The 25,834-nt window shown below is 35.5% G+C and overlaps 1 protein-coding gene across 5 annotated transcripts in view; it reads right to left on the bottom strand.

Annotated features, from left to right (window-relative positions):
• The window catches only part of MLLT10 (MLLT10 histone lysine methyltransferase DOT1L cofactor), a 134,601-nt gene that overhangs the window by 55,401 nt on the left and 53,366 nt on the right, over nucleotides 1-25,834 (bottom strand). For all 5 annotated transcript variants that reach the window (XM_067291778.1, XM_067291775.1, XM_067291776.1 and 2 more), the window contains 3 exons: nucleotides 16,512-16,607; nucleotides 7,852-8,107; nucleotides 5,192-5,752 (listed from right to left, as the gene is read on the bottom strand). In XM_067291778.1, coding sequence (XP_067147879.1) covers nucleotides 5,192-5,752; nucleotides 7,852-8,107; nucleotides 16,512-16,607 — 913 coding nt within the window. The remainder of the gene's footprint in view (nucleotides 1-5,191; nucleotides 5,753-7,851; nucleotides 8,108-16,511; nucleotides 16,608-25,834) is intronic.

Below are 25,834 nucleotides of genomic sequence, written 5' to 3'. Positions count from 1 at the left end.
TCCTGAAAATTAACACTTGACAGTTTAAAAAGCATTAGAATGCGAGGTGCTCATTATCAGGAAATGCCAATTTACTATTTCTAGCTGTAATTGCTGATAACACCTGTTTTAGTTAACATTCAGGGTGCAGGAGGAACCTATTTCATGATAATCCCTGTCTTCATAAGCTTCTACTACTCCATTTAATTTCTTCCCAAATATTTGATATATTACTCCCATGTTTTCCACATGATCAAGTCAACTGTAACATTTTTATCTAGTAATGGACCAACACCATTTCTGTTGAGCCTAAAAACATGAAAACATTCTGGACAAGAATTTTGCCTTGTGTATTTTCTACAGAGTCTACTTTGTCCTAAAAGCTCATTAATATCTATTAGTATAAATTTCTCCTTTCCATTCCATCTCTCTTGGAATACAACCTGTCTTTTTAAACACAGCAAGACTTCTTTTCCTACTTCAGCTTCTGGGGCACCAAACAGAAACCTAATAACCCAAACTGTTTCCGAATATTTCTGACTGAATTCTTTCTCCCAGTAGATACAGCTTGCAAGTAAATCAAAGGCCACAGGGGAGTTTAAACATAACATCATAATCAAAGATTTCACGTGAGCTCTGAAGGACTCAAAATCTCAAGGAGCACGATGTCAAGTGACTGGTCTAGCTTAGCAGCTCAGCTTTCTGTGCACCATCAGTATGAGGAGGAGCCGATGAGCAAGATTTCTCCTTGCATGGGAGCACAACACTTGGCAGAGGCTTCATCACTGTCTGAACCAGATGAGAAGGCAGAATAACACACATGGACTAAGTTCAAGCATTTAGTGAACTCCTATACAAAGTTGGAAATTTATGCCTTTCAGCAAGGCATAAGATCAACCCAGGGGAGTCTCTGTGCCAAAAACCATTAACTGTTTTTAAGACAGAATTTGATATATCAATATATGAAAGCACAAGACGGGGTTCGGTTATGTCCTTTATTTCTAAAAATGTATAGTATTATCAGCCAGAGCATTCTGAGGACTAATTGAGTGGAGAACAAGTATGATGCAGAAATAAAACGTACCAAACCAAGTAAGTCACCTCAGCTGTGACTTAGGAAAGGGATTCCAGAAAAAGGGCAGAGAAAGGATTTTGAAAGAATGGGCTATCGCTTGCTAACCATTTAAGCCCCATTCATAAGTTAGCCTTTTCCAGGCTTGGGGCAGGCGGAGGATTTTTTGCTTTATAAGATTTTTGTAGCATTTAAAGTACTCATAGGGGGATAAAACTAACTATGCAAAAATTAAAATACTGAAGCAGATGATGCCTTGAAGGCCCTATGCAAATGAAGTTGTACTACGCAATTTGTTGCGCACTTGACATTAAGAACTGAACTGGAAAAGACTGAGAGGTGTTCCTATATATTTGAAGCACTAATTCTTCAGTAGCAAGTGTCCACACAGAACTTGAAGAAAACCATGCACAAACTTCAGCTGCTGTGAAACAGAAATTTCCGTTTACTTCTGACACTTAATTGCTTTTCATTTTACTTTGCTACATTACTTCACAGCAGTCAGAAGGCACTGTTATGGATGTCAAATAATTTTTTTTTTTTCCTGTTGCTTTGGGACATGAGTTCTCAGCAAGTTCTTCACTCACTGGAGCATAATCTAAACAAACAAGGTCCAAAGCCTGTATAAACTGCTTGACAGAAAGAAACAGTATTTATGGAAAATTGTTTATCATAACTGGATTTTTCTTCTCCCCACCATCCTGTTAGTCACTGCTCTACCACTGAAATAAAGGACAAGTATGGTAGAGAGTTGATCTTGGGAACTACTACTAGCACAGGCCAGCTTCAGGGCATGGTGCTACTGATTTCTTTCAATCCTTGAATGAAGGCTGTCTACTGTTCTTTAATCACCATTGCTGTGAAAAGAAGAAATCTTCAGCAGAACGGATTGCTGCTTTATAATGCTTCAGGCTACAAGTCTTTAAAGACTATTCCCTAAAAGGACACCGAGAAGGAACTTAACTCTGTGAATACAGTTATCATGACTTTTTAAAAGCTAAGTATCTCTACAAAATTGTAGAGTTCAAATGAAACTTTCCCCTATTAGAACATTTCTGGAGTGATTTCAGGATCCAAAACAGTCACATTTTCTAGTACGTGGCAAACAGGCAAAATCTATTTGGAGGAAACCAGCATCACCTTTACAGAACTCCTGTTGACAACTGACTTACGTAGCATTAGACAACAAACTTACAGTACTTGTGGACTTCCACCAGAAAAATAGGTATGGGTTGTAAATAAGCTGTTATTGGCTAAAGTAGCTGTATTTTTACAGAAAGAGAGGTCCTATAAAAATGTTAATTTAATATAAAAATTCCTTTTCACCCTACCAACTTTTTTTTTTTTTAATTATTACTTTTCACTCCTATGAGTACATTGTCACAATGCAAAGCAATGCATGCACTGTGTTCCTACCGCATTATAAATACACTTCAGAAAAAATGCCGAAGAGCTGTAACTGCATGGCCTACTACTATTTATGGTACATCTCTGATCTTACTGAGCAGGAAAACAGAAGTTCTATGGAGTGGAGAAAACATATGGAGAGGAGAAATACTTCCACAAAGTGAGCAGAATGTACTTACTCTGAATGCAAGTTTTATGTGTACAAATTGCACATGATGAAGCTTCCCCCCCCCCCCAAATAAGCTTTCCTTCATACATCATCTAATTTGAACACCAACTATGAACAGGAACATCACACAACTGCAAAGTAAAAATCTTCATAGTTTTAATGGATTTCAGCAAATGGACTTTTAAGGGAATGGAAAGTCACAGTTTCTTTAAGATAATTACAATTCAGAAGGGATTAATAAAATAACTAAGGAGCTGATTCTTAAGGACCAGCCAAGTCTTGAAAAAGCATCTCAAAAGTTTTATTTAGCACTAACTCATTCCTGATTCTGTTTCGCTAAAATAATGAGGCAACTCCAAACAAGAGTCAGTGAAAACATCATGCTTTGACTTCCCATGTATTTTCTCTTACTACATTTACATGCACAAAATCTTATTCAGAGTTTTGAGTCAAATAGTTTAGATTCACTCGTCTTATTCTATTACTAGACAATATACAGACATTTCAAAGGAGGAGAAAAATCCACATATCAACCTGAGAAAAATATATGCTTATATGCTTCCGATATACTGATAATACTCATGTGCTTTGCCTCATTGTAACATTCAAGTGCCCAAAATAGTAAACTGACTGTTATACCCAAAACATGCTTATGATGAAGTGAGGAAAGAAGCGCTACCACCATAAGAAAGAGATAAACAGGGAGAAAAGTACATTAAAACAAAATGCCCAGACTCAAAGAGAAGTTTGTGAATGAATTTAGATGTCATACTCAAAGGCAGAGACTTCCAATATGTAATCTATTTAATTAATTCATTCTTCAGCACCATCAGAGAAGATCACTGTTTTAGAGGACAGGCCAAACTCTGGGCAGCAGGAATCTAAATAAATTTCCAAATACCTTCTAAATAGAGCACTGAAGTTGTAGGGTGAATATTGCGATAAAGGTAATAAAAAAGCAAAAAACAACAAACTTACATGGTGTTTCCATCCACGTGTTTCAACACTTTTTACAAAGATGATCAACATCATCACCAGCATTTTATAGACGGAGGAGTGAGATCTAACGAGGTGGACGAAGGAAACAAGGGTGGAACGGGCTAGGAAGTGGTCTGGTCTAAGTGTGGGCAAGATCAGAATGTTCAAAAACAAACATAAAGGGGGAAACACGGGTCACTGACTTCAAACAAAGATCTTGTATCTCCATCTGTTACCTTAACTATGACAAAACATAATCCATCTCAAAGAAATCATATTGGGATGAGAAAGTGTACACTGAAAGATTCAGAATACTGATCTAAAGCTGTTGGATAGTATCTCACCAGAAGAAATACAAGGTAGCATGTTTTTAAAGCAGTATTTTTTAACTGGCATAAAAAGTCCTAGTTCCCTGTCCATCTTCTGATACCATTTCTCCCTATTGATTTCAATGGAAGAGAAATCTTTTGCATCTGGCTTCCGCTGCTTCTATCATTATTTCCCCTCAATAAAATCAGAGATTTACCTATATTCTAAATCTTTGCCAAACAATGAGCTTCTGAGATCAGGTATAGTTTTAAAGTACAAGCCTTGTTTTGAAAGAAATAGAATTTCTATTTTTTGAAGCATATATTATTTCCTCAAGTATGTATTGCTAAACACCTGGAATACAGTGCAAATTCATAACATAAAAGCATAAAACCCTGCCCACAACTAAAATTCAAGTTTCATTCCTCCTTCTCCCTCAAAAAAAGTGAAACAAAAAATCCACCAGAACAATAAAAACAACAAAATTCCAAATTTATGCAACACAGTTATCAAATAGTTTGCATAGTATTTTTATAACCAAACACAAAAAGGCCTTGAAGGAAACTTTGACAGACTTTGATAGCATTCTGCATGACCATTCCACAGACAGGTTTACCGAAAACAGAAAGCCTCTCGCAGCCCAAATTGCATACACATTTAGAACAGAGGAAGAACAAACCAGCCAATTTCAATTGCTAAAAAGCACACAAGAATATAAAATCATCACCCAGCTGCACAGGGGACCAGATTCAAATTATCCTATTACATGTTTAGACTGATAATTTCTCCATATCAATTTTTAATTAATTGAGGTATAGAAAAAATAATTGAGGGACGATATTCAGTAATTTCAGCAGTTGACATGCTTGAGTACTGATTTTGTTGTCTATATGTAACAGAACATACAGACTCTACAGCTTGTATAAACTACTACTTATTTTAGCTAAACCATTTCCAACGAACACTGTTTTCACACAAGTTATCTTTTTCCCTCCAGCCTCAAAAGCTGCATTTACATTGAACATAGACTCAATCTACTACAGCCACCTAAAGACTAGCTGCACCTATATATGGAACTGAACTTATTCTTACAACAGTCTTATCATATGGAACAAAACTTATTCTTACAACAGACATATTCCACTTTTGACTTTTCTCTAATGCAACTTTCGAGATACTTAAAATGATACTCTGTTCCTGAAAAGCACATTCAGAACTGAGGCTAAAATAACAAAGACATCTTTTGAGATAAGAAAACAAATCCAATAAATGCCTACCTGAACCCACTGGAGATGAGCCAACACTAAGACTTTGTAAACTTCCATTCCTGAGCAAAGTTGGAGATTTCTGAAGACCAGAGCTTGTCACACTTCCTGCAGCAGATGCCACAGATGAAGTTGGGGAAGCAGAAGAAACTGAAAGATGGGAAAGATTTTCTTGACTTTTATTTCCTTTGGGTCTACCAGGCCCATGTTTATTTTGTTTATTTCCTTTCCGTTTCTTCTCTGTTACAGTTTCTTCTTCTATTCCGGAAGTTTGAGCTCGTTTGTATGCTGTAGAAGTAAGGCTTGAATTACCTAAGTCTCCAGGTGAGTTGTCAAAGTTTTTAGATTGGGAAACAGCTGAAGGGAGACCGATTAAGGAACTGAAACAATTGACACCCCCTTCTTGACCCTCAGTCTCTCCTTTATGTACATCTTTGGTTGATGAAGCCTGTTGAGAAGGAGTGTAACTGTCACTTCGTAGATCTGTTTCTGTAAAACTCAAAAAATCCTGGGGAGACTGAACTGAGCTTCCAGAAGATGACTTTATGCTCCCAGGAGTGCCCAAAAAGCTACCTAAAGGAAGAAAAAAGAAAAACAAAAAAAAGGTACAAAAGGATTGATGAAAAAGATGAGTATCTTAGAAAACAAAATTTAAGTACAGGCTTTATAAAAAGTGTTATTAAGAGGTAAAGAAGTAATTTTAAAGTAATTCATTGTTTTTGTTATGTTAGTTTTTTGATCTTCCCTCTGCCAGATCCGATTCTCAGATTCACCATGTTCAGGACACAAAGTAAAAACATTTAAAAGGAGATTAGTAACTCTGCCTTTTAGACACCTTTGATATCCCCCAGCTCTGAAGCCATAACAAACACCTTCTGCAAGTCAGAGCAGTTTCTTTAATGTACACTGTTTTATTTGAAAAGAATAAGCCTGATACGAATGTGCCGAGACCACATTTACAGTACGTCTGCAATCTTCCTTGACATTCTGCCTAAGCCAGGGGTCTGACAGGGGTCAGGGGAACAGCAATTGCACTTAGTTTACTCTGGCTGAGGAGGTGTCCACACAAGAGGTATTTCTCAAAAGTACAGGAGAGGAAGCGGGTAAAATGTATAAAAGTGGCACTTTAAGACTTCTTTACGCTGTCAGAGACCCATGAAGTTCTTTTGTGTACTAGAATTACACTGCTTCTGTAACATTTGGGATGTGCTCATTTCAGCACTGTGTTAGCACACGCGAGACAGAAAACGAGGCACACTTTGGCAGTACAAACACCAGCACTTGCACTGAAATTTAGTCATTTTCTATGGGGGTGGAGGGGTGGCAGCAGCGGCTTAGTAAAGCCTGGATAAAAAGACTGTGGCAACCACAGTCCCTTTAAGAAAGTAACCCTAAATATGACATTATATATAAATTAGTTAAGATCTAAAAAATAATAACTTTTCTAAATCAGTAAAAAAAGTTATTTAACAAAATTAATATTTTATCATTAGTATTCCATTAACTATTATCAATAATCTCATTTAAAAATATATAATTTACATTAAGACAGTAATTTAGAAACTGTAAAACACTGTTGTTTTGTGTTTTTAATTAGCTACATTAATTTAAATCAGTGCAGATTTAAAAGAAAGTCATAGGCATAATAAAGATCTATATTGTCATCTACATTAGGCAAGATTCTTCTTTAAATGTAGGAATCCAGAGGACAATTTTCAGTTTTATTTGAAAACATAAACAAACAAAAATCACTTCAGTATTTCAAATGAAAAAAATCTAGACAAACTTAAAGGTCCACAGTGCATAATGGCAAAGCAATTAAAGCTTAAAGAAAAAAACATCACCACAAAACAGAAAGGACGCCAACTATTATGCTTTACTTGTCACAGTGAAAACTATTATTATTCCTTTCTATAAAGTCTGATTTGTTGGTCTGTATTTCAAAATTAAATGTTTTAGTAGTTATTTTTAGTATTAAAAATTAGACCTTTTCATTTTTATCTTTCTTAACCCTGACAAAGGATTCTCAACACAATCTGCTTTTCAAGAAGTGCCACAGCAGTGCACTTAGTGGTTTTTAGTATGTTCAAAACTTTGAACTTCTCTTACCTGATAAAGTAAATAAACTGTATGTACTTGTCATGTAACCATCTTCTGCTTATGCATTTCAATGACAAAAATTTTAAAATAGAGAACATTCAAGAACGTGGTATATCTTTGCATCTTGAAAAATTATTTAGGGGTGTTTGTATGCATTTTTAAATTTGCATAGTTGCTAGTCCAATTTTGTTCTAACATATACTAATTTTAAACCATTAGTATTAGACCTTTCAAGAGCTAAGAAAGCTCCCTAGCCTCAAATTTCATATGTTGAATTTTTACCCCAGACCAGTTTTTCATAAAATAAATTTTTCAACAGTTTAAAGAGAACACCCTAAACAAAAGTATCAGTTTTGAAGATGCATAGCTCTTTTTTATATTACGATGACAAATAAACATTTTTTTTTCCCCTAAAGTAAAAAGTAGTTTTTCCTCTCTCAAGTAAAGCAGCTTTCTCATTATTGAGGATAAAGGATGAAATATAATTTAAAACTTTTCAAGTTTTAAATATATAAGGTTTCTGTCTAATTCACATCAAAGCAGTAGTAGTATTACTGCGTAACAATTAATACCTTGCTGGAAAGGACTAGTTGCAGACACAGTTGTTCCCAGATTCCTTCCAGCACCAGGCTTTCTTCCCCTCTGACCTGAGCTGTGACCTGCAGATTTCTTCCCTTTGCTCTCTGACCCTCTGGCCTCTGAAGAATCTTTTCCACTTGAAACGTGTGTAGAAACTTCCTGGAAATTTGCATTTGTAAATCGAGCTGTGGTATCTTCCAACCGCTTCAAGGAGCCTGACATGGAGCTGTTGCTAGTGCTTGTGTATGTCTAGCATTTTGGTGAGAAACAGGAAATTAAAGAAACAGGTCACACACAAAAACTGTAATAACCAATATACATGGTTAGAGTGATACAGGTGTTCAAGTTTCCATTGTAGGAGAATTAAAATAGTTTATTTCAAAAGTTTATTTTAATCTATACAAAGAATAAAAAGTCAGTTACTATTACTTTTTAGTTCAGTGACAGTACCATCAGATCATTTAGTATTAAATTACATCAGTGCTAGCCTACATGAAGACATATGCACCACAGCTAACATGAAATAAAGCTATTAGTTCTACTAAGCAAGAACAGCAGTAATTACTACCAAAATTTTCGCAAATCTGCAACTCAACAAAATAATGGAGCCAGTTGTACAAACTTGCAAGGTATACTCAATTTTACTTATTTTGTAATCCTATTTAAATTAGTAAAATTACTCACAGTGCACAAAATTTAGTACATACACTTAAGTCTTTCTATACTACGGATTGAAAAGAATTACCTAATATCAAATGTATTTTTACTATTTGAAGAACAGAATCCTTGAATTATAAAACTGTCACAAGAATGCAAATATTTTCAATCAGGTACATATTTGTTTTAGTAAATATACATTGCTGTATATGAATATTTCATTGTACGCTATTTTCCCCATTTATGCCTGCAGAAGTTATGAATACTTTGGAAAATATGCCATATGAATTTAAATATATTCTCATATATGTTAAAATTGAGGTTTAAAAGAATTCATTTTTTCAATGACAAATGTAGAAGTGTTTAAACATTAACGTAACTGATAATAGTAGAAGTTACATAAAATGAACTGTTAAATTGTCAACATATATGATTAAAGTGCACAAAATTTGATTTTGCGGAAGAGAATGCATAAAAGTATTGTAAGATTTAGCTGTAATTTTTATTTCACTGAAGCTAAGGCCAAGGTCTGACTTCAATGGATTCATCTTTTATATCCACTATTACACAGCCTTTATATTCTATTTAAATCCTATATTATTATTTCACTGCTTAATATTCTTTTTTTTTTTTTAATAATAAACACTTAAAATGCTTTTGTGAAAACACAACTTTTATGCAGTGCAATCCAGCTGGCGATGTTGCTCCACGAGCAGGGGAACAGCTGGCAGCGTCCTCGCCGGTCACCTTGCCTTTTGAGGGCATCACACTCCTCGGCAAAGCACACTGCTCCGGTGTGCCGTTCCCGCTGGCACACCAGGCTTCCCAGCCACTACAGCTGCCCAGCTCACCTCCCGTTCCTCCAGCGTCACCTGCAGAGGAGGAGCCCGAGCCCGGCTCCCCCGGGGCCGCGGTGCCCGCTCGCGGGCCCCTGGAGCTGGCTGCAGCCCTCCCTCCAGAGCTCCAGGAACTTGCGCTACCTTACGCTTACACTCTTCCCACAAGTTTTGTCAAAATGGTTCGTAATAGGTGAACAATAGTCAAACTGGGCTCACAAAAAGTCACTAGGTGGACAGGGAGACTGCACGCACCACATTTACTGAGGAAACCAGGCAAAGGAATATAATTGCTTTCTAATTTTCATCATGAAAAATACAGTTGTGATAGAAGAATTTTAATATCAGAAGAAAGAAAATGAAAGCAAAATTAGGAAAAAGGAAATACTATTTTTTACTGCTGTATTATTCTCAAAACAGCTACTAAAATAGCCTTTTGATTGTATAAAACTTCTTGGACAAAAAAAATACTGATTAAACCTGTAAGATGTGCATCTGTTCAAACAAACTTAGCTGTTTTCTGATTCTTTACAGGAAAGAATTCAACATAATACCTAAATTTATCTCTGTTAAGGACCACACAAACACACGCCTCAAAAGTCAAGAATACACACAATTTTTCTCTTCTCTGATGGGGATACTTGCTGAATTTAGGCCTACAGCAGAATATTTCCTCACCTTTACATGGCGCTTTGTATAACTGGTATAAAAGTTATCCACGTTTTTAACTGAAACAGCCAAGATATTTATACAGAAAATTTTATTTGTCAGTTGCAAGTGCTCAAAGCCAATTTGATATGCAAGCTTTTAGGAAGATGAAATTTTCAATCTATTTGCTCATTGCACTGTATGAACTGTTGGGGGCTTTTTTTTATGTTTATTCAAGGAGAGGGGAATCAACTTGGCCAACAGCTCCTTTAAAAACACAGTTTCCACGCAAATTGTTCTGCTGTACTGTTAGTCTGGGGTTTTTTTAGTGTTAGCCTCCACCGTTTTTTGTCCGTTTGTTTTATTGTTCCATGCAAACACTGTAAGCAAAGCTAAGGAGGATCCCCCCTTCCAAACCACAACACGTAGGCACGCACAAATTACTCCAAAGAGAGCAAAGTAATACATGAAGCTCAGGATTCAAGTTGGTTATACTTTATACTTTGTTTTAGAAGTGCCAACATCTCCATGAAGAACAGGTCAATTTACAAAACACCCAAGCACACTCTTCAGGCACTTTCCCGTTAGCTTGGGCTATTCCTGAATCTCTCCATCCCACTCACAGGAAACCACCCACAGGTCCACAAGTAACCATGTCTCCACATTAGCACTGAATTAAGAAATAACAAATACCTTTCACATTTCCACACTGTTTTATTACTGCTACTCTTTTCTTCCTAGAGGAAGTAAGCCAAACCATAACACCTAGTTAAAATCAACCTCTCAGTACAACAGCATAAGCAGAAAAAAAATATATTACATCATTAGGAACATGTACAAAGTACCTGTAAATTATCCACTATTATGGAAAGACTCCACATAGCCTATATAAAATCCAGTAATTTTTTTAGCTAGGAAAGAACTTATTTCAATTTGCCTACCTAAAAAGTAAGGCAAAACATAGCCCTTCAAAACTGCAAGTATAGCCCCACTAAAAACTGCAAGAAAAACACAGATTATTCTGAATAATAGTGAAGGAAGGAAATTAGCTTAAGTATGTTAGAGTACCAAGTTAAAAATAATATGCCTCAGTTATTACACTGGTAACAGTTTCTAATGAACATGGAGCCAATTCTAAGTTGAGTTTAACAGTTAACTTTCTAAACTATTGTAAAGTCCACAAGCATGCTCGATTTTCAGACGCGTGTCACTTGACCGGAGTTAAGGAGCAGTGATTCAAATTTGGGTCATTTGAACAAAGGGTTTACAGATATGCAATAATCCGAAACAAAGCCAGCTTCTTCCAGGGTCTGCGATTTCTTCTCTCAGCCAACACCTTCCTTTCCTAATCCTTAACTCCTATCCACTCACTTGAATATTAATTGCAAGGATAATTCTTTATAGGCAGCAACAATCTTAGTTTGATGTTATCTGATCTCTCTTATCCATTACTGCAGGAAAAACAGTTTTTAGAAAATCACTAAGAGTTTAACTTAGTTCTATGGATTGGGTCAGGGCTAAGTGATGACAAATAGACCTTAATTTGCACATACTGTGCAGAGATCTGGTTTGAAGTGAGGATATGAGGTTACACTTACAGTCACTAGAAAGGTCAGGACAATGATTTAGCTATTATTGCTAAAGAAACATTCAAAGACTGCAAGCCTGAATCCTGCTCTCAGCAGATTTTAACCAACAGCCATGCACATTACAGTTCTGCTTTTGAAAGTTTGTTCTGACAGATATTTCTGTTTCAGAAGGTGCTGTAAAGTGTGCTGAAATCTTCATGTTTACTCAGAATGTCTCAGATGTTATTATGATACAACTGGTACTAAGCAAAGTAAACTGGGTATCATTTTGTCAATAATTCTTTTTCCAAATACATTCCTCATTTCAAGGAGTTCTTTGCAATGAAATGCCCTAAAATGGATATGCATATGTCAATGGTTTTGAGAATATACATGGTGTGCAACAGGATCTGAGTTAAGTGTGCAGCACAAGTTTTAGATTATTAAGCTAATGGGTTCATAAAATAACTTACCCACTCCTAAATAAATTGCTTTTCTAGCATGCTATGTTCTAAAAAGATAAAGATCTGATATCAGTGTCTAAAAAACTAATGTGCCATGGCAAAGTTAATTTGGTCTGGCTCTTTGAAGTTATGAAAGCAAGAGTGGCAGGGAGTAAGGATCTGAGGATGGAAGCAGAACATCTAGTTATTTAACGAATGGCTTCGGACTTTGCAGTCCCCTTGAGCTTACACCCAACACATGCTTTTTGAATATAATATGCAGTTTGAGGCTCCCCCCTTCACTTCTGTTCACACTGCAGTCATTTTCCTTCATTTCAGTATAAACAGCCCCCCAGAAAGCAGATTGCCCTGATGCTGTCCCCCATCTCCATCCCTTGGTTTAGCTGGAAGGACTTTACTAGCCAGTTCATGAATGTTAATCCTGCTCTCAAAGTCAGTCAATATTTGCTACTGTAATTATCAAGCTAACTCTGTGTACTACATCAGGATTTCCTTTATGCTTCCCATAAGTCTTGCCAGAACAATTAATTCAACTTGCAGTTTTTTTTCCCCTAAAAGCTCATTTTCTCATTGCACTAAGAGCTACCTACATCCCCACTTTTTTATGCCCTGCATATATCACTGTATGTGGAAGAGCTATACCACCCATGTGCAGCAAGTCTTATGACTTCTGGAAAAGCAACAGATTTACTGTAAATGCATAATAGTCATTCTTAATATCCACAGTACATCCCAAAGCTTGAGAAGCCTTTAGCCCTAATGCATACATATGGCACATTAGTTTTGCACACAGAAGGGAAGGACTACAGCACGTGATCATCCACAAAAGTGCCAGAAGGTAAGGGAATGGTGCAGGCAAAAAACAAACCAAAACAAAAAGCAAACCAAAGCAAACCCACTGGTGTGGAATAGTGATGTTCAGTCGTAATGAACAGGCAGGTTCCACTACTCCTTTCATTCCCTTCTGGATTCTACTGCAGTAGAAACTGTGCACCTCCCTTAAGAATGGCTTTAGATATTCAGGGTGGACAGTTATCCCTGCTGTTAGATACAATTCAGTCTACTGCACTTCCCTTTCTGCAGTCTCTTTTGAAGTATTTAGTTACTGCCTACAGTTTGAAAGCAGATACAGTTTCTTGTGCATCTTTATGTATAACTAAAATAAAAGATTGTAAATAATGTGTTTCTTTTCAAATAAAAATCACAGTTGCTTTCTGAAACTGTAGTTCAGGGTATGTTTTTTAAAATGGGAAAGAAGCTTGAAAAGAAAAAAGAAAAGTATTTTCCCTTGCTGCATATTTTTCTGCATTTGTTAAACCACACACACTTTTGACTCTCAATCCAGGCCTAACTTCCCAAAGCTCAAAACCTGAGACAAAAGTTTTTAATCACAACTTAAAAAAAGGGTTGGTGGCTTTTATGTAGATCCCATAGTGAAATGGGATCTTCCCACCTATGAGAAAGTCCAAAAGAAAATCTCATTTGAAGAGGCTGAGAGAGAACTCAAATTCCTCAGTTACTTGTTATTTTTAAACATTCTGCATCTATGCTCCAAAATAAAAGTTAAGAAGTTATGAAGAATTTATTTAAGAATTCCTTATTTCAAACTTTACTGATCCAGACTTTGAATTTATGCTGTGTTTGCTGAAACCTTACAGCAATGCAGGGAACTGCCTTTCAGGACGCATTCTCCTAACTGAACCCAGCACTGGGACTGGAGCCTCTGTAAAATTTCTTGGAATGAACAGCTAAACCAAGTATACTAATTCACGTAATACAAAGCCAGTTTATTATTTAACCCTTCAGGTTAAGGAGCCACTTTTCCAAATAAGAACATACTTCAAGGTATCAACTACCTAAATGGCCACTACCACTAAATTACAAACGATTTTTCTTTAAAAGGGAGGAAGAAAATTCCATTTCAAGTTCCAGTTTCCCCAACAGGAAGAATGGGTAGCAACAGTGATTATATACCATGATAGAACAAGGTATTCACTGTAAAGACAATGCTGTGAAGAAGAGATGAAGTCCAAATCAATTATGAATTAGACATTCAACTCTATGTAAAAGAACACACAAAAGTGACACATTAACAAAATATTCTGAAGCAAGTATATGTCTCAGAAGAGAACAAAGCCTGTCCAATTAATTAAATTTCAGGGTTTTGAGGGATACACTATGGATTTTAAATCTAGAAAAGCAAGTGCACTTAAATAAATTGTGCCAAAGGACCTTGGAGAAAAATTGAAAGCAAGGAGAGAAGACAACAGAAGGAAATAGCCACACACACACACCCCAAAAAAATCCAAATATTCTTCAGATACTTTTTTAAAAAAAATACAATCACATTTAATAGCTTCAATTAAAAAAAAAAAAAAAAAAAAAAAAAGACCAATTTTCCAATTTTCCTGAAGGTCTGAAGCATTATACAAAGAAGGCAGAAAAGGGAATAGATGGCTTAGGTAAGAATACTTACTGAGTGTAAAAAGTAAAAAAGCAATCTAACAAAAAAAGTATTAATATTTTAGTTCCATAATGAATACCTCAGTTTTAGTTCAGTATTTAATTCAATTAAAATTTAAGTTATAGAATTACAGACAGTTTTTCTTCTCACTATATTTGCTCTAAATCTGTCTTGTTATTAACTATGGAAGTTGAAACATTTTCTTGGCAAGGTTATCTATTTAATGATTTTAAAGGTTATAAGGCGAGTTTTGGTATTTGAAAGAATATAAAATATTTAAAATACTTTTTTGCAGTCTCTTTTGAAGTATTTAGTTACATTATGGTTTACATAAAATACTTTTATTTATTTAAAATACTTTATTAAAATACTTTATTAAAATATTTATAGATTTAAATACAAAAATATTTGACTTGTTATACATGCACAGCACAGTTAATCACAATTACTGCATTGTAACTGACAATTTAGTAACATTTTCATTATTTACTTGGATTAAATATTCAGTTATAGTTCTGCTAAAAATTGTATTATATTGTCACCTTACTAAAGTGTACACCATGCAGTCCTAAATCTTGCAATTAGAAAAAGTCTGAGGAGGGTAAGGCAATTGGATAAGAGGTTAGCAAAAAAAACCACAGTCCAACTGTGCCCTCAACACTAAAATGGCTGGTATATTTTCTTTAGCTTTTACACAAACATACTGCAAAGGCACTTATCTGTAATATTATCGAAATGGTTAGATGATCAAAATAAAAAGGTAAAATAAAATAGGTAAACAAAATAGGCATATGAAAAAGGTAAATAAAAAGGTACATATTCAAGAAAGATAAGATCATGCGTAGCACAAAACTTAACAAAATTGTATAGTGACATATGTTGTATATCTGACACAAGTTGTATATATGACACAGCATGTCCAAAAAAAACCCCAAAAAACACAAGACACAACACAAGGCAAGAAACAGGAAAAGTTATCACAAGTGTAGGGCATAAATAACGGGACATTGAACAGGTACATATCCTCAAGTTTTACACTGCTACTATTGAAAACAAAACGTACTGAAAATACTTCCTTTCTTGGTGATGATTCCTGAAGTTGATACCATTAGTTGAGGCAATACTTAGAGGCACTAGAAAGCTGTCGTTTCAACTGTTTTACCCTGTCCTGAGTAGGCCTTGGTGTACCGTATGCAAAATGACATTTGAATACTGTAAAGCATCTCAGCAACCAAATTACACATGCATTTAATTAGCTGTTGGTATCTACTGCCAAAAAAAAAAAAAAAAAAAAAAAAAGTGCATCAGATACCAACAGCTAATTAAATCAAACCATGATTCTCCAAGTCAGATGTCAAACATTCCCAAGTGAATGGGACAAATGTTTACAAACTCCAAGGTCAGAAACCAGATTTCTCATTACCATTGTCCATTCTAAAACAGTATCCTTTGAGTGACATTTTGGGGGGAATAGCAAAGGTGATTCTTGAACAGCACTGTCTCAGAAGTCCTTATTACTTAGCCCTCGACATTGTCCCTTGAGTTAGGTATTAGCCAGCACATTAAGAGGAAGGGGAAGATAGAGCAAACTGCTATAAAGACAATTTGATATTAAATGTATATTAAGCATAAGCTGCAATTGGAGTACTACCAGCTTAAATACTTACTGATTCAGTGACAGCACACGCAAGGGAATTTCAAAGGAAAGATTTTTTAAAAAACTTCTCAAACAGTTAAACATAAGTCAAAGAAATAAAACCCACTGAATTATCAGTGGCACCTGATCTGTGGCATTAACTAACCAATTATAAAAATCTCAGGCTTTCTTCATCCTATAACCTCAAAATATTTTTGGATTTTGCATGTCAGGAAAATATACCAAATATACTTGATAAATTATAAAGTCTATTCCATTTTTAAAGCTCCTGCATATACACTGTAATAATTACATTATGAAATTTCAACATTAAGTAAATGAAGCAGAAAATGAGGGGAAAAAAACAAAAACAAACTTACTTTCTCTGTAGTTACAGTAAGAGATGGAACCAAGGATGGTGAGGAGTCTGACTGCTTCTTATATTTTTGCTTGTGTTTATCTTTCTCTTTATATTTCTAGAAGTTATAAAAGAGAATATAATCCAAGTTCAGGTTCATCTTTAACACAGCTCATTTTAAGTAACATGTCAAGTGTTATCAAAATTTAAGACAAATTATAAAAATATTTCAAAATATTAACAAGATTTCCATTAAAATAGCACCAGACATTATCATAACAGTAAATCAAGTGTTTATACTTACTTTCAAAATTCTTCAATTATAATTGGGATCTGGGAATCCACTATTGTTAATGTCATCTATCTTGCCAATAAATCAATCAATGCAAGAAACTGGATTAAGAATAGAGACGTGACTTCTGCTTTAGAGGTGGTCTTGTATTCGCACACCAAATCTACTGCACAGTATTTTGTTTGGATATTACTGTAGGTTAATGTAAGGCAAATTATTAACCATTTAGAAATTTAGGTTTGGTTCCACTACAGGCATCTCCAGGCACAAAAATGTAAAATATTACTTAGATTTCATTCCCAAAAAGGTGTACCCAATTTTTGTACTAAATAAGTTAATCAATTTTCCACATTAAACTGAACAAAATACCAGAAGTTGGGAAAAAACAAAAGCCTCCTTTCCAGAGAGGTTGAGAAAAAAAAATACTCTCCATTTTTTCCACAGCGTGAAGCATTGGCACAGTGGCTAAAATAGTGCAAATAGAAAGAAAATAATTTCTTAATCCAGAACCTTCGCAATATAACAGAAGCTTTCCACACTGGTAGAATTCAGTTCTTAGGGGATTACAGAACCAGACTCAAATTGTATCTGTTTAAATAATTCAGCAGACAAATACAAAAAGCATTGAGTCTGACACAAAATTAAAAATACAACAGGAGTTCAATAGTTTCACCAACTTAATCAACAGTAATTCTAGAGGACCACTTTTCCCTTAACATTACACTTTATTTATACAGTCCACATGAGAAGACACAGAGAAATTGCAGGTATGATGGAAGGTTACTTGTGAAATACTTCAGTGCAAATTTCCTACTTCTTTAACTACTACACATTTGTGGATTTTTTTTGTGTATTCATAAAAAAATCCAATAGAACAGTAAAATCATATAGCTGCTTGTTCAGAAAGCTACCAAAAAAAAGTAAAAGAGCATACATACGTATTTAACACGACGGGTTTCTCAAAAGTCCCTTCGAGTGAATAAAATATTTGAGTAGCTTAAAAAGATGAGGAAGACACTTAGAAGGTATAAGTTTGAATAGCCATACTAAAACTCAGCAACTGTTTTTAATTTTGAAAAGGATCCATGCTGATCTTTCCATAAATATTAAATGATAATTCAGGCCCCAGAAAGAAAACATAATTCGTTCAACAGTGACTGCACTACCACTCATACTAAGTACTAGAACAAGATGTCGTATTTGCTTACACAATTCAGTTATAATTCAGTATCAGTTTTCTATTTTAGTCACAACAGAAGGAACATGAGAAACGTGTTTCATGGAAGTGGTCTGAGGCAAGGGGTTCTCAAATCCTCTCATAGAGTGGAATCAGCTACTTGACAATCTATATGCCAATCTATATGCCAAGCTGAAAACAAAACAGATCTTTCCCTATCTTTATAAGCCATAAATACCAGCCTACTGACTTAAAAATCTCCTTGTCTCTAGCTAACTCCAAACCCACTTCACTCAACTTACAACCTAGTTTAGCCAAGAAGAAAATATGGTTTAGCCAAGAAAACAAAGCACCAAAGATATCTTCACCAAAATATCATGCAAAAACATACTTCCTAGAATACAATATAGAAAGTCCTTTTGATTGTTGTACACTTTTTAAAACTCAAGGAAGGTCCAAAAGACAAATCTTCAAGAGGCTGATGAAATTTTCTGGTTTCTTTTTTCATACGCAGAAGTGAAGTTTTTTTCCCAGCGTGCTGCTTAGGCAGCGTTTGCTCTTTTATAAGAAACTGTGCACAACTCATTATGAGATATCGTCACAGTGCAGGATTCTGACTGCTGAAAACCCAACAAAGGCAGGATGGGGTACGGTGCGGTGGGGTGGGATGTCTGTGTCCTTTTTTCTTGGGACTGCAAATGATGCACAGCCTTTGCATAATTTCTTAAATGCAACAATCCCAGAAGTGCTACCCCATGCTGCCAGAAAACAAACAGTTCAATGAAATCAAGGTTCAATGAAATCATTACTCAAGTTTCTTTAAACATGAACACTGACGGTATAGTAAGCTGGATATCTAATACAGAAAGACCGTCAGTGTTCTTGTTTAAAGAAACTTGAGTAATGATTTCATTGAACCCCAAACGACATCCTTCTTGAAGCCTCAAGAAAGAAGTTATGAAACGGAAACTAAGCCACTATCTTAGTTTCCATAACTTTCAGCATTTTTATTACATAAGTTCAAATCACCCTGAAGAATTTTTTTTATTTACAGTTTTGGAATTAAGAGGCAACGATTTCAGCATGCTTTAAGGTGAAACTTCATCTCAACATTAGTAAGCAATAGGAAAAAACATTTAAATGACATTTTACAGAGCTTGTTTTACAATTTCCGCTGGGGGTCTTCTAGTGTGCTTTTACCTCTAATGTTATTTTTGGCTGAAAGGCAAAGAAATGAAGAATTCTGATCAAAGGAACAGTCAGGAGGACTTCAAATTGTATTCTGTAATGTACTGAAATCACTTTTGAAACTAGTTTCAATACAAAAAGATGTGCCATCTTTTGAGAAAAAGGAAATGAAGGGGAATACAAGGGGCCAGGGAAAAAGCAAGAGGGAAAGCATGAACTACTCTGGAAGGACCTGGAAACAATATGCTTCAAGTCCTACAGAGTGAAGCATTAGCAACCACAACAAATTCCTCTCTCAGATTGGGGGGGGCGACATCCCACAAATTTGCTAGAACAGTTTCCCAAGGTGCTCACAGATGGTACTGTCAGATGGCACGTAAGGGCACTGGAGGGGTATCCCACCCAAAGGCCTTTTACATAGGAAGATCTCATGCACAGGAAGTCTGCTGTCCTTAATTCTCTATTCCTTCCTCCTTTTAGGTTCCACCTCCTCTGACAAATAACCTTTCCTTCCCCCCCCCTTTTCTTTTTTTCTTTTTAAGTAAGTTTCAGAAGATATACATGTCTCAATGTGAATTAACTCCAGATGCAAAAAACATCAAAGAAGTGGGAGAAATTTTCACTGCAGGAGATCCTCTGGAAGGAATGTTCAGGTTTCACACCAATTAGAATAAAAGTTTCAACAACAACCTGCTGAGAGGAAGAGACTGAGCTCCCACAAAGTCCCACAACTCCTTGCAGTTGCGCCCTCTTCTCACCATAAAGATGCAAAGAAGGCATAATATTATGAGTTCAGAAATATTATCCACTTTTGAATCCAGAAAAAGAATAACAGATGGACATGAAACCTCATAATATTTAACAAATATGAAATACTTCGATCAAGTCAGTCTGAAAGGATACACAAAGTAACAATCCTTCTCTTTACCAGAAGAAGAAGCAACGAACAGTTGGCCCTTCATGGACAAATCCCAGCATGCTTCTCCTTTTCTAAAGGCTCCTTCTCTAATTAGCCAAAGATCCAAAGAAAACCAATTCAACAGCACCTCGCTTTTATACTCAGACTTGAATATCTAAAGACTCATGAGTTCAAATATTCCAAACATACATTTTAAAGATAACTGTAAACTTGATAAATGCAATCCTACATTCTGTAAAAGCAGGAGTGAGCAGATGCAACACTCTAAGGAAGGATACATTAATAAATACAGTGCAGGCTACAAAACTGAGAAAACAAACTTCAATCTTAGTTCACAAATAGGGTAGCTCAACGGGCCAGATTCAGGCAGCTCCTGAAACCTTTCTTAACCTTTCTTTTAAGAAAAATAAGGCCTGTTTGCCATGCAGGCACTGAGTAAGTAGCTATAATATTATTGATCCAAGATGTTCAAGGGCCCAGATTTATGAAGTCACTAAATACCAACTACAAAATAACCAGAGGTTCATATGTCATGATTAATCAGAAAGCTTTATTTATCATTGGGGAGCTCATTTTTTGGCTTTTGTTTTTTACCTACTAAGTTAAGTAACACCTTCTTAATTCCCGTAACTTACAGGCTGCAAGATAAGAAAACAAATATGGTACAAGATTTTTGGAATACTATAGCACCTTCTGTACATTACTCTCTTTGGAAAAAAGGAAAAGAAAGCACATTTCATTTGCTTCCATTTCTTCCACAAAGACCAAATCTACAAAATTATTAAATAGTACAGCTTGGTTCCAACTGTTCCATTATTTTAGCTGATTTACATCTTGGAGAATCATGATCACTCTGAAGATCAGCACTTGCTCACTCATTTTGTTTAACATACTTTCAAATGAAACATCTATCATAAACTTAGACATTTATTCTTAATAGGATAGGTTAGATGCTATTTTTGTTCAGTAGTTTATCTTAGCTCTGATTTGTTACCAACAGAATAAATACGTTATCACATATATCTTTCCACATGTTCTAGACCTCAATGTCTGGAAACACTGAACAAGGTGAGTGAATGATAACTTTCCAATACAGATGGAATGGATGAGTTCAGCTTTCCTGGTGTGTTAGTATCAATTCATAACATTTCCATGTACAAGTATCATTTAAATTGTTCAATGTACATTTATTTACACTTATTTGCAATTAATCACACAGGTACAGCTTTCTTCAAAGAGGTTTCCATGGTACTTCAGAACAGAGTTTCATGAAATGAAGGCATTTAACAGTTCATCATTACAAAAAAATAATTTTTTTCACCCCTTTCTCAGCCTTTCCACACATTGCTTAGCTTGTCAGACCCTCTGAGTGCCAATTCAAACTGTTAAATTAGCAACAACAAAAATCAAAGTGGATAATAGCTTTCTGTTGCTTTCGAGAGTTAAGCTAGTTCAGTGAATGAGCACCAGAGACAGCCAATAACCGGGGCAAGAAGAGGCAGCTGCAGGAGGGAGGAGCAGGAGCTCACCTGCCTGGGGAACATGAGGTTAACTTTAATTTGGAAGAATCAAAATACCTGGACATGACCAGCAAGCACTACTGCCTCGCCCTTCAAACAAAGCTGCTTGGGCTGATCTTGGAGTATTCCATTTTTACCACTTTCTCTACTAAAAAAAACCCATAACCCTCACCACTTTGAGTTTTCAAACCATAACACAACATTTTCAAATATGGTTTTCTTAATGATTCTTGTAAGAAAAACTATTTGACTGTCTAAGCCATTATTTTTCAGCTACTCTTTTGTTGACTCCCTCGAATAATTCCAGTGTATCAGCATGTTCTATTATCAGAAAGTATTCATGCCGGCGCTTCTGTCATTTATGGATTTTCTGAAATATTTTTCCATCACTGAGGCTTGTAAATCTATAGCTGTCACCATCACGACTAACATCTTTAGTAGATTCCCAATACAAAACCTGCTTGGCCTCTTACTTGTGACTAATAGCTATTAGTAATATAGCCATAGCCACTCCAGAATGAAAGATATTTGTGGTTCAGAAGTTTCACATTCAAATCCTAATTAATTGCATCCTGGCAATAGCCCTAGCTCAGACATTCACCTGTCTAGTATTTTACAGCGTATAAACGACAGCAGGAAAGTTAAATGCAGCAGCAGTGCTGTTGCAGTCACAGTAGTGAAAGGAGGTAGGTAGGGGAAGGCTTAGAGGGAGAGGTGGAACAGTACTGCCAACACCGTTCGAATACATACACATGACATCTGATCCTAAGCACCAATCCTTGATAGTTACTTGACAGACTCAAAAAAAAAAACAAAACAAAAAGAAAAAAAACTCAATACAGTGATAAGGATCAGAATTTTAACTGCTTATAAAAAACTAAAGAATTGACAACAAAAATGCCATCCAAAGCTTCTGTTAGGTACAAGACTGACACACAACAAAGTTATTCATAATAAGCTATTTTTCTTTCCATATTTGCTACTGAAACATGCTGCCTCTGCTATAAGGCAACTTAATATTAATAATTAGTTATGAATACTTAGAGCTAAACACTTGAGTAGCACTTTACAGCTTCAAAAAGTGGTGCTGGATTGACTGAATCAAGACAACTCCTTATTGCCCATGCTCACTTTCAACTATTCCTATAAAAATTGTTAGTCTTTACAAAACTTTAAAATATATGTTACATACTGTTAAACACTGTACTGTCTGCAAGCCAATTTAAAGACACCCATCAAATATATGTCAGGAAATGCACAAAGGTAACAGCAAGCAAAAGGAATACATTTAATTTTCCTGGCTTCAGTGAGCTTAAGAACATGGCACATTACCATTGTTTGCAGACTGTCTGCCAGTACATGAAAACTTTGTATATGGTGAACAGTGGCTGCAGAAAAGATTTTCTTAAAACATATACAAAGAATTAAAAAAAAAAAAAAAAAAACACTAAGAAAACCTTCTAGGAACAGTCATTAAGCACACAACATTTCATTAGCTTAATCTAGGACCCAAAGCAAACAAACAACAACAAAAAAGAATACCTTAGAGAACCTTTTTCTTCTACATCATCTTTGAGTTACAGCTACAGAATTAAAATGTAGGAAGATGCACAAACTGAAGCAAAATCAAGCGGTAACCTCAATGACCTATTTTTAATGTTCAGATGTCATTTAGTTGTATAACTTTTTCAAGAAAGATGTTCAAGCTCATTTTTTCCCCCTAGTTATTCAAAAGTTATTTTCTGTATCTTAATGTGGCAGAGTAGCAACTTCCAGAAGTAAAGTGATGCTACAATACCCTGAACTTGCAGAAAGATTAAATCACAACCAACAGACAAATAGTGGCTTTTCTTAACATTTTGTGAAGCTACTGATGAAACCAAAGTAAATAATATGTAACAATAACATAAATAAAATAAACATAAGGAACACCTAATAATACCTGAAGTACATAATATGAATTTTTCACACTGAAATTAAAAGTCTTTTGGTTGAGCCCTGCAGAGTAAGGAAGAGATCCAGACTAATGATGTGGGTGTTCTTTAGAAAACACCACTTTTTTTTGATGAGTTTGGAAAGAACTTACTGCAATAAAGCTTTACTCAAAATTCTGACTCCCTCAGTGTTCCTTCAGAGATCCTTATAAAAGCCATGGTGAAGTAGCAGCTCCATAAAAGAAGCAAAAAAGTAACAGCTAATGCTCCTCCTCTCAGGTCCCTCCCTGCACCTTTCATCTGTGCTAGTGCTAACAGACATGGGCGATTTTTGTTTTTAAAAAAAGGGGAAAAAAAGAAAATAGTTGAATCAAAATTTCTTCAGAGACGTTTCTGAGGATGTTGTCACCCAAGGCTTTATTGCAATTCATAGTTTTGCAGTCTACAGAGACTACACTGCTACTAATCACTATTCTTTCCCAGCCATGTTCTGCAGGGCTTGGTTTTCAGGAGTTTGTTGCTGTTTTCTTTTATCCTGAAAAGCAGAAGACTAAAATGTAGGCTGGGAGAGAAAAAATGATGGCTGCAGCTAATGCAGCCTTGAAAAATACTCCATTTTACAGAGAGTAATTCTTAGGTATACCTAAGGTGGTAAATTTGTCATTGTAATTTTACAGTAATTTATTAGTCCCAGATGCCAAACTTAATACCATCATCAGCATGTGCTTGTTGTACTAAGATACATTAAAAGCATTACTCTTTCTCATGAAATGTTACTGTAAGTTTGGAAAAATACCAAGTAGCCAAAGGATATACACATGTGAATTAAAACGTATTTCCTACTTTTCCTCTTATTAAAATAAATGGAAGTTAAAATAAAAACAAGCTTATCTGCTTGTATAGTTTTTCCTGTATTTTTTTCTCTCTCCATAAGAGATCATTTTGCCATGCCATCTGTACCAGGTGGTGTCAGTTCCAGTGGACACACTCGATTACCGACTGACACAGAATAAAGCACAAGTGAACACAGAACTTCAGGAGGAAACAAATCTACCAACTAGATACCACCTTTGCTCTTAATCCTGCAAGTTTTCAAGATATGTATTACTGAATATATCCAGATATGCTCATCTTCTAAAGAAATTGTGTTTAGGCAGTCACACCCTCTGTCAGCCCTCCTAAACAACTTTAGAATTTCAATACAATTTGGAAAGAATAAAAATGTAAAAATAGCCCATAGTGTTCCTACAAAGTTAGTGAAAAACAGGTCAAGAATAGAAACACTATTAGTTCCTGCACCAACAGAAGAAGACTACAGCCTGAAATCAGCCCTTTTTTAAACACTAGGAATTCCACACAAACTTAATCTTAAGAAACAGGAAACAGGTTCTGTGGCTCACAGAAAAACTGTATAGACCATCTATACACAGAGCTACACACCCTGCATACCTATGAACCAGTTTGTAGAGGTGTTGGGCATTCTTCTTTCCCTCCGATTTTAACAGAATTTGAGAACTCAACATACAGAAGCATTACCACGCCATATGCATGCCGCCTAATTCTCATCCAAACATTTGTCTAGCATTACTTCAATATTAAAAGTGAAATAATTTCAAAGTGGTTGTGAAATACTTTTCTTCTAGTTATCTTTAGTATTCTTACAATTTTAGTCTGTACTTAAAAAAATGGTTAAAACCATTATTTAAAACACGGTTATGAGCATTAAACAGTCAAATTATTAAACTGACTAACAAAACCACATAAATTAATCAATAAAACTGCAGTAGGATTCTGCATTACTGAAATAGGTCTGAAGTTCTCCCTTCCCTAAAACATTACACACAAAAAAAAATAAACTATGTTCAAATAACATTATTAAGATTATAAAGTCAAGCAATTAACAGAGGAATGGCAATTAAAATTGCCTTTGCAACACTCCGCTTCATACAGTACCATAAATTGACTCTTCAGGACTAAATCAGATTTTTGTTGAGAAAAGAGGAAACCATTGTTTATGCAGCTGAACGGTAACCTGGAGAACTGCAGCAAATCCCTATTTTTACCACAGAATCTTATGTCACGTTTGGCAGGTCATTTCTATTTTTGCCATAGTTGGTTATTCAGAAAATTAGGAATACATAATGAACACCTGATCTTAGTATTTAGGAATTGATTTGTAATGGGCCATGCAGAGCATTAAAGTCCCTAAGTATTACATGCTCCTGTCCCAAATTAGCCAGGACACATGCGTAGGTTCCCTCACAAAACACAAGGGAAGCCAGCACAGTGCAGAACGCAATTCAAACAATAATGAA

Source organism: Apteryx mantelli, chromosome 2, assembly GCF_036417845.1.
Source record: "Apteryx mantelli isolate bAptMan1 chromosome 2, bAptMan1.hap1, whole genome shotgun sequence".
Lineage (NCBI taxonomy): Eukaryota > Metazoa > Chordata > Aves > Apterygiformes > Apterygidae > Apteryx > Apteryx mantelli.
This window is presented reverse-complemented; position numbering and strand designations above follow the sequence as displayed.